Source organism: Xenopus laevis, chromosome 1L (genome assembly GCF_017654675.1).
Source record: "Xenopus laevis strain J_2021 chromosome 1L, Xenopus_laevis_v10.1, whole genome shotgun sequence".
In the NCBI taxonomy this organism is placed as follows: Eukaryota; Metazoa; Chordata; class Amphibia; order Anura; family Pipidae; genus Xenopus; species Xenopus laevis.
This window is the reverse complement of record NC_054371.1, coordinates 224,902,011-224,911,990: the sequence shown is the minus strand read 5'-3', so window position 1 is coordinate 224,911,990 and position 9,980 is coordinate 224,902,011. Positions and strand designations below refer to the sequence as shown.

Here is a 9,980-nt window from a genome sequence, read left to right as displayed (position 1 = left end):
CTGCTCAGTTCTATTTCTCAGTATCACAGGGTTATAGAATAAGGTGTAAGGTCAGCTTTGGGCCTGGGTTACTTACAGAGTAGATGTTGCACTCGGGGAAAGTCGTGAGGCCGGCAGAGACCTTCAGCACCTTGAGGATCAGCTCATCGGCCAGGTGTTTGCTCAGGATCACAGAGGGGGGGTAGTGGCTGCTGAAGTACCCCATTACATTTTGGTAGGACACTGCGTCTACAAGGTGCCATGACAGGGTGCTGGCCTGACCCAGGAGACTGAGCAGTGGGGACCCCTTGAAAGAAACCAACAGGCAGGACATATTTACTGTGTATAAATATCACTAAATAAGCTTTATACTGACGACACCCTCATTTACCTAGTGGATGTGGGGCCTTCTTTGTAAAGCCTTATTGAGGTAACATCACAGTTTGCAAATCTTTCACAATTGGTTACTAGTGTTGCTAAATCCAATATGTTACAGGAAGATGCGCAGCAAGATCATCAGACACAAGTAAACTCTCCATTCCCCCTAGTTACTCAGTTCACCTACTTAGGGGCGGTGACTAAACTGCCCATCTCTGACTTCTATAAAGTGAATGTGGAGCCTTTGAATGGGATGATGAGAGCATGGGAATCCCTGATGCTAAGTCCTATGGGTAGAGAACAGCTTATAAAAATGATTCTTCTTCCAAAGCTAACTTATATACTTCTACTAGCCCCTGTTTTAATTGAAATCACAAAAATGGACTCAAGTTTCAGGCAGTTGATATGGGCTGGGTCCCGTCCTCGTTTGAGTTTAAAGGGATACTGTCATGGGAAAAAAAAATTCAAAATGAATCAGTTAATAGTGCTGCTCCAACAGAATTCTGAACCGAAATCCATTTCTCAAAGCAGCAAACAGATTTTTTTTATATTCAATTTTGAAATCCGACATGGGCCTAGACATATTGTCAATTTCCCAGCTGTCCCAAGTCATGTGACTTGTGCCTGCACTTTAGGAGAGAAATGCTTTCTGGCAGGCTGTTATTTCTCCTACTCAATGTAACTGAATGTGTCTCAGTGGGACATGGGATTTTACTATTGAGTGTTGTTCTTAGATCTACCAGGCAGCTGTTATCTTGTGTTAGGGAGCTGTTATCTGGTTACCTTCCCATTGTTCTTTTGTTTGGCTGCTGGGGGGGGGAAGGGAGGGGGTGATATCACTCCAACTTGCAGTACAGCAGTAAAGAGTGACTGAAGTTTATCAGAGCACAAGTCACATGACTTGGGGCAGCTGGGAAATTGACAATATGTCTAGCCCCATGTCAGATTTCAAAATTGAATATAAAAAAATCTGTTTGCTCTTTTGAGAAATGGATTTCAGTGCAGAATTCTGCTGGAGCAGCACTACTAACTGATAAAAAAAAACATGTTTTCCGATGACAGGATCCCTTTAAATACATTAACCAGAGATCAATTTCAGGGGGGAGTCTCTTTCACAAATGTGTTTTTGTATTATTTGGCAATTGCCTGGATAGAGGGGTTGCATCCCCAATCCTTATATCAAGTACACGCGGTGTTGCTGGGAGGTGTAGTTTCCCCATTTCAATGGCTTCTCATCAAAAAGCCTCAAGCCTCTATATATCCAAACCAGGTTATTTTATACTGTATATGTGAGTAATATGGGGGAAAGCCATTCAGTTAGCGGTAGTCGATAACTTCTTCCTCAGACCCCTTTGTGGAATCATCAGTACTTCCCTGGTATAGCTAAATGAGGTGGGAACCGGATTTGGGAAGGTTGTGGGATTACTACAATAGGAGAAATATGGCAAGATGATGCAGCGGTGACATTTGAAACTTTACAAGAAAGTCTCCATTTACCCCAGCATCAGTGGTTACGATACACTCAAGTTAATAAGAGACTGATAGCTCAAAATAGTCAGCGGCCAATCCAGATAGAGCTCTGTATAGCCTGGTAGATTATTTAGCGCAGGGCACTACAAAAGGACTTACTCTGGGTTACACACAACACTCTTTAACAAACCGTTGGGATACTGTCATGGAAAAACATGTTTTTTGCAAAAAACATCAATTAATAGTGCTGCTCCAGCAGAATTCTGCACTGAAATCCATTTCTCAAAAGAGCAAACAGATTTTTTTATATTCAATTTTGAAATCTGACATGGGGCTAGACATTTTGTCAGTTTCCCAGCTGCCCCCAGTCATGTGACTTGTGCCTGCACTTTAGGAGAGAAATGCTTTCTGGCAGGCTGCTGTTATTTCTCCTACTCAATGTAACTGAATGTGTCTCAGTGGGACATGGGATTTTACTATTGAGTGTTGTTCTTAGATCTGCCAGGCAGCTGTTATCTTGTGTTAGGGAGCTGTTATCTGGTTACCTTCCCATTGTTCTTTTGTTTGGCTGCTGGGGGGGAAAAGGGAAGGGGTGATATCACTCCAACTTGCAGTACAGCAGTAAAGAGTGATTGAAGTTTATCAGAGCACAAGTCACATGACTTGGGGCAGCTGGGAAATTGACAAAATGTCTAGCCCCATGTCAGATTTCAAAATTGAATATAAAAAAATCTGTTTGCTCTTTTGAGAAATGAATTTCAGTGCAGAATTCTGCTGGAGCAGCACTATTAACTGATTCATTTCGAAAAAAAAAAAATTTCCCATGACAGTATCCCTTTAAGGGTAAATGGGAGAGAGAAATTGGGCCCTTGGAGGAGGAAGAGTGGCAAGACTCACTGGCTTCCCCACTATCAGTTTCTGTTAATTATAGGGACAGAATGATACAACTTTACCTTGTGCAAAGAGCATATTATTACCCTGACTAATTACATCGTATTTTTGAAGCATCCTCTTCAGAATGTCCTAGGTGCCGTGTTCTCTCAGTCACATGATGTAGGACTGCCCAGCGTTAACCCTTTACTGGGCTGAAGTTCTAGACTCACTAGACTCTATCTTGGAAGCACAAATGCCAAGAACGGTGAGTGCATGTCTCTTCGCTGTTGGTATTAATGACACATTCACCTTTTTACAGGGTACCTTTATTATTAAGCAGTGCTTGTTTTTGGCTTAAAAACTTATTACAAGGAAATGGAAGGATCCCTTACCCCCCACATCAGCTCAGTGGATTCAGGAGGTTAAAAATGTGTTTACTCTTGAACGCATAGTGTATCAATATAGAGGTAGTAGTAAAAAATACCAAAACATTTAGGATAAATGGCTGGAATGGGCACAAGATTAAGGGGATTAATAATGGAGAATTACATAGGAGGGGCACATTCTACTCGGTGTCAGCACAATTTTACTTAAGATATGATTACTGCTATTACTGTATGATTACTGCTGTATTGTATTTGCTAACTGTATGATAACGTACACAATCTATGTGTCATATGCTCATTACGTTTGTACTGATTATTTTACTGTGAATTCAATAAAACACGCCAGAATTATAAAACATCACTAAATAAATAACCATCTACCTTGTATAGTGTTGCCCTTATGTGTGCAGTGCAGCCAGTGTGATATGAAAGGGAAAAATTTCAAAACACATCACTTAATAGAATTCTGCACTGAAATCCATTTTTCAAAAGAGCAAACAGATTTTTTTATTTTCAATTTTGAAATCTGACATGGTGCTAAATATATTGTCAGTTTCCCAGCTGCCCCCAGGCATGTGACTTGTTCTCTGATAAACTTCAGTCACTCTTTACTGCTGTACTGCAAGTTGGAGTGATATCACCCCCCCCCCCAGCAGCCTAACAACAGAACAATGGGAAGGTAACCAGATAGCAGCTCCCTAACAGAAGATAACAGCTGCCTGGTAGATCTAAGAACAACACTCAATAGTAAAATCCAGGTCCCACTGAGACACATTCAGTTACATTGAGTAGGAGAAACAACAGCCTGCCAGAAAGCAGTTCCATCCTAAAGTGCTGGCTCTTTCTGAAATCACATGACCGGGCAAAATGACCTGAGATGCACCTACACACCAGTATTACAACTAAATACACTTGTTGGTTCAGGAATGACATTTTATATTGTAGAGTGAATTATTTGCAGTGTAAACAGTGTCATTTAGAAATAAAAATGATGACAGAATCCCTTTAAATACAGTCATGTTATATAAACAGTAAGTGTGTAGGGGAAATAAATAACAATAGAGTATGAGAGTCAACTAGTGGCAGAGACATATATCTACACCCTCGAGCTGCAGTAACATTCCCATTAGCGCAGAGTGAACTTACCGCTTCGTTGACGAGTTTCTCCTCCTTAGCAACAAACACCAGCATGAACAGCAAACACACTAACATGCGCTGGGTCTCGGGGCGAGGAATGGGGCCCCAGGCGTCAGACAGGACGCTTACCCAATTCACGTCGCACAGAACTGCTCCCAAAAATAAAAAGCAGCTTTTGGGGCTCCCCCTCTCCACCTAGGAGATATAATTCACAGTTGAAAATTGAAACGGCATATTGGAACAATAAATAAATAAATATATATATATATATATATATATATATATATATATATAGAAGCTATTTATTGTGTATGAATGAAAACACCTGGGGAACCCTGTACCCACATATTCTTGGAAATTTCTGAATCAGTTACTGTCTGCCATGCTAATGGCTGTGTGTACTGTACCCCAATAATCTGCAGTAGGGGAAAAGCCCTGAGAACTGCACCGCAATGATCTGCAGTAGGAAGACAGATTTGTGTACTGTACCCCTGTAATATGCAGGAGAAAATATCTGTGGATTGCACCCCAATAATCTGCAGTCAGAGGATAGATCTGTGTACTGTACCCCAATAACCTGTAGTTGGGGATATATCTGTGTACTGTACCCCAATAATCTGTAGTCTGGGATATATCTGTGTACTGTACCTCAATAATCTGCAGTAGGGGAGAAACCCTGAGAACTGTACCCCAATGATCTGCAGTAGGAAGACAGATCTGTGTACTGTACCCCTATAATATGCAGGAGAATATATCTGTAGATTTCACCCCAATAATCTGCAGTAGGGGGGAAACCTGAGAACTGTACCCAATGATTTGCAGTAGGAAGACAGATCTGTGTACTGTACCCCTGTAATATGCAGGAGAAAATATCTGTGGATTGCACCCCAATAATCTGCAGTCAGAGGATAGATCTGTGTACTGTACCCCAATAACCTGTAGTTGCGGATATATCTGTGTACTGTACCCCAATAATCTGTAGTCTGGGATATATCTGTGTACTGTACCTCAATAATCTGCAGTAGGGGAGAAACCCTGAGAACTGTACCCCAATGATCTGCAGTAGGAAGACAGATCTGTGTACTGTACCCCTATAATATGCAGGAGAAAATATCTGTAGATTTCACCCCAATAATCTGCAGTCAGAGGATAGAACTGTGTACTGTACCCCAATAATCGGTATATGTACCTCTATAATCTGCTGGGGAATAGAGCTGTGGCTGTCCAATTGAAAAATATGGATTTCTGGCCATATACAGTATGATCTTATATCATTTTTTTTTTACCAAAATTTGCGATCCCGAAACATCTAAATTAAAGGGGAACTAAGCCCACAAATCGATGTAAAAAAGCTCTGAGCATTTTTTACCATTTACATCCATTTTTATTTTCTTTAGTTTTCGTGGTACTGGCAGCTTTACACTGTTATTCAATAGCGGTGAGGAGCTGCCTAATGCAGGAAGCACCTGGGGAAGCAGGGTAAAACTGCTAATGTCACGAAAAACTAAAGATAAATAAAAAACTGCAAAAGGCAGAGGCAAAGACACATTGTCTAACGCTTACTTTGAAGAATTCCTCCATGATGGTCTGATCAGGATACATCTCCTTCCAGGGCAACTTGCTGTAGTCTGTATGGTAGGAATAGAGGATATATTCGGGCAGTTTGGGGGCAGTGCAGGTCTCACAGTAATGCATCAGGTGCAGCCATAAGGCCCCCCTCTGGCCAGGCAGCAAGCGATCTAATGAAACAGAGAAAACAATGCAACTTATAGTTGTGTATACGTCGAGGAGATCACTAGGAGGTAGTCTAGACAGTGCATCCCTTCTGTGACTCACCCTGAGATTTCTGGTGCAGAGTCAGGATACAGTCTGTGAATAACTCAACTACCCCCAAAGCTACAGACGTATCACTTTCCAACCACGGGTAACAGCGCTGACTGCTGCAATGGGAAACACATAGACTGCATAAACACTATGGCAGCACCAGCCTCTGCACACAATAAGGCTCTTGCTTTGTATTTCTGAGCAGTGGCTTAAAGGTACAGTTCAGTGTAAAATCAAAAACTGGGTAAATAGATAAAATAAAAAAAGTTTCTAATATAGTTAGTTAGGCAAAAATTAAATGTATAAAGGCTGGAGTGACTGGATGTGTAACATAATAGCCAGAACACTACTTCCTGCTTTTCAGCTCTCTAACTCTTGAGTTAGTCAGTGACTATAAGGGGGGCCACATGGGACATAACTGGTCAGTGAGTTTGCAATTGATCCTCAGCATTCAGCTCAGATTCAAAAGCTCTCCAAAAATGATATATGGATCAGCACCTATGGCAACAGAGAAAAAAACAAAAATATTGCAGTATAGTGCCAGGATCAATTTCTAGGTATAGTTCCCCTTTAATCTTCCACTCTTATGGTGACATGCAAGATTACTTTATATCCAATCTTTTTTCCACCACCAATGGCTAAATTGCCTACTCACAAGACGATAATGCGATATAATGCCCGTAGTATTAGCAGATACAAATCCAGAATAGTGTAATAGCGTTTATTTAAAAAAAGATTTTTAAAAACAAATTTAACACTCGCATTTGTTGAAAGTAAATCACATATGTAACGTCCAGGTTTCACAGGCTTTCCTTCTCCTTGAGGGGGCCCTGTCAGCGTGTATATTACCCTTGTGGCCTTTCCTGTGATCCTATTGTGACGTCACTTCCTGCCTGACGCGTTTCGCCAAATGGCTTCTTCAGAGGCATATTCCCCCCTGAGGAAGCCATTTGGTGAAACGCATCAGGCAGGAAGGAATCTTGCATGACACCATTAAGAGTGGAAGATTAAAGGGGAACTAAACCTAGAAATATATCCTGGCACTGGGTGCTGCCGCAATATTTAACTATACTGCACTATTTTTGGTTTTTTTCACTGTTGCCATAGGCGCTGATCCATATATAATTTTTGGAGAGCTTTTGAATCTGAGCTGAATGCTGAAGATCAATTGCAAACTCACTGAACAGTTATGTCCCATGTGCCCCCCCTTATAGTCACTGACTAACTCAGAGTTAGAGAGCTGAAAAGCAGGAAGTAGTGTTCTGGCTATTATGTTACACATCCAGTCACTCCAGCCTTTATACATTACATTTTTGCCTCACTATCTATATTAGATACATTTTTTATTTTGCACAGCCTCTCTATTTACCCAGTTTTTATTTTCACACTGAACTGTTCCTTTAATAGAAGAGCCGTAATGCTTGATGTGGCCCATAAATAACAAAGGATACAAAGAGATACCTGTTGTCTTCTTTATCCAGAACCATAATCCATGGCTTGAAGAGCTCAGTGATGGCTGAATGCACAGACTTTAGCCCTGACATTAAAGGAGAAAAACATGCAGTTACTGGGGCTCATTTATATACAATGGCCAAATTTGCACCTTGGCAGTAACCCATAGCGACCAATCAGTGATTCGTTTTTCAGCCAGCTGCAGGTTGAAATCATCCGATTGGTTGACTATACGCTGCTTTTCTACATTGGCTGCATGGGGCCAATTGGAAGGACCCGTGCCCGACCCAAACCTGCTGACCTCTAACCTGACCACCCAACACATCCCACTAACCAGAGCCACTACCCAACCCAGACCCTATAAGTCAAACGTATCACCTGACCCGGGACCCGTGAAACAGGAAGTGACATCACTCTGGGGTCCTTTAATCCCTAAAGATTCAAAAACGAATTCCTTGCAGCACCAGGGAGGGTGGGAGGGGCCAGTCCCGCACATTTGCCGGGTACTCAGGCGGGTTACCCGCACAGTCAGGGAATCAGGGATTTTCTACTCACACCCCTACCGCTTGGGAGGTGTTCCGCAGTTACCCGACCCAGTGCAGGACTCTAACACACGCAAGGAGCTCTTTAATATATGGGCAGGAAGGAGAAGTTGGTTTAAAGGTTCACCTTTAAGTTAACTTTTAGTATGCTAGAGCTTGCCTAATTCTAAGCAACATTTCAATTGGGCTTCATTTGTATAGTTTTTGAATTATTTGCCTTCTTCGTCTGACTCTCTCCAGCTTTCAAATGTGGGTCACTGACCCCATCTAAAAACAAATGCTCTGTAAGGCTACAAATGTAATGTTATTGTTACTTTTTATTACTCATCTTTCTATTCAGTCCTCTCCTATTCATGGCCAAGTCTCTTATTCATATCAATGCATGGTTGCCAGGGTAATGCAGATCCTAGCAACCAGATTGCTGAAATTGCAAACTGGAGAGCTGCTGAATAAAAAGCTAAATAACTCAAAAACCACAAATAATAAAAACCAATTGTAAATTGTCTCAGAATATCCCTCTCTATATCATGCTAACAGTTTGTTTAAAGGTTAACAACCCCTTGAAGTGAACAAGATGCCATTACCTGCTTGGATTCTGTGACTTCCCATTGGCTCCGGGGTGAGGCTGGCAAGCTCGTAGTCTATGAGGCTCTTTACCAGGTACTCGAAGAACGTTTTGACTTCGCTCATGTACGGGCTCCACTTGGAAAGCAGGCCGAAGCTCTGGAAGTCGGGTTTAGAGAATCGGAGCTTGTCGAAAAAATCCGAAAGCCATTTGATGGTCTCCAGTACCTGAAACGGACACATTCCCAATGCAATGACATACACTTTGTACAGACACCAACACAAATGGATCTGCACATGGGAGGTCTACTTCCTAAAATCCCCCCTTCCCTTTAAACAGTAAACAGGTGTGGGACCTGTTATCCAGAATGCTCGGGAACAGGAGTTTTCCGGATAACAGATCTTTCTGTAATTTGGATCTTCATACCTTAAGTCTACTAGAAAATCATATAAACATTAAATAAACCCAATAGGCTGGTATTGCCTCCAATAAGGATTAATTATATCTTAGTTGGGATCAAGTACAAGCGACTGTTTTATTATTACACAGAAAAAGGAAATCATTTTTAATAATTTGGATTATTTGGATAAAATGGAGTCTATGGGAGATGGGCTTTCCATAATTCGGAGTTTTCTGGATTTCCGGATAATGGATCCCAAAAGCGTGCACCCTGGTAGCTCTGTAGGGGGCACAGGAACAGCCAGTTACATTAATGAGAATCAAACCTGTTCAGCCGACAGCATCATTTTGTTGGAACAGCTCGGAAATGCCAGGGGGTCTGTGGACTCGGCTGGTGCCGTGCTCTGAATTTTCCTTGGGGTATAACATCCGACGGCCTTCAGAGACGTCCTCCAGCACTCAGGGCTCAACAGCTGCTCAGAAGAACCTGTAGATCACAGGGTGCAGGTTACTTGTATAAAAACTTACATACCTTTACGTTTTGGAATCATTTTCTACCCCCCAACCAAAAAAACAGGCTTCCCAACGGACATCTAAGGCTGAGTTGGGGTCAGGGGGGCTGGAATATTAGGTTAGGACTAGATTGGGCTATGGATGTCTGTGCATTGTATTTCTCTTTGCACAGGGACACCCTGTCAGCCAATGACAGGCTCAGATCACACCAAGGGGTCGAGTTTGAATACAGACCAGTTTTATTGGTGTGTTGCTACCAGTGTTTAGCCAAACAACAGCACCTTCAGAGCAGTGGTGAAAATAAACATTATATAATAAACATAAGTCATGAATATCTCGTAAATTATATCCTTATAAATGGTGACTAGTGATGTCGTCAGTTATCAGTGACGTAACTAGAGGGGGATGCGCTGCCGGGCCCCCGCCCCCCTCCGTACACCCGGAACCGCCGGGAATCGTGGC

The 9,980-nt window shown here is 42.0% G+C and overlaps 1 protein-coding gene across 1 annotated transcript in view; it reads right to left on the bottom strand.

The window, feature by feature from the left end:
- epg5.L (ectopic P-granules autophagy protein 5 homolog L homeolog) overlaps positions 1-9,980 on the bottom strand; it is a 94,358-nt gene that overhangs the window by 9,060 nt on the left and 75,318 nt on the right. Inside the window, exons 32-38 of the mRNA XM_041570273.1 lie at positions 9,332-9,492; positions 8,626-8,833; positions 7,509-7,584; positions 6,060-6,163; positions 5,787-5,962; positions 4,233-4,418; positions 77-286 (exon numbers count right to left, since the gene is read on the bottom strand). Of these exons, the coding sequence (XP_041426207.1) occupies positions 77-286; positions 4,233-4,418; positions 5,787-5,962; positions 6,060-6,163; positions 7,509-7,584; positions 8,626-8,833; positions 9,332-9,492 (1,121 nt within the window). The remainder of the gene's footprint in view (positions 1-76; positions 287-4,232; positions 4,419-5,786; positions 5,963-6,059; positions 6,164-7,508; positions 7,585-8,625; positions 8,834-9,331; positions 9,493-9,980) is intronic.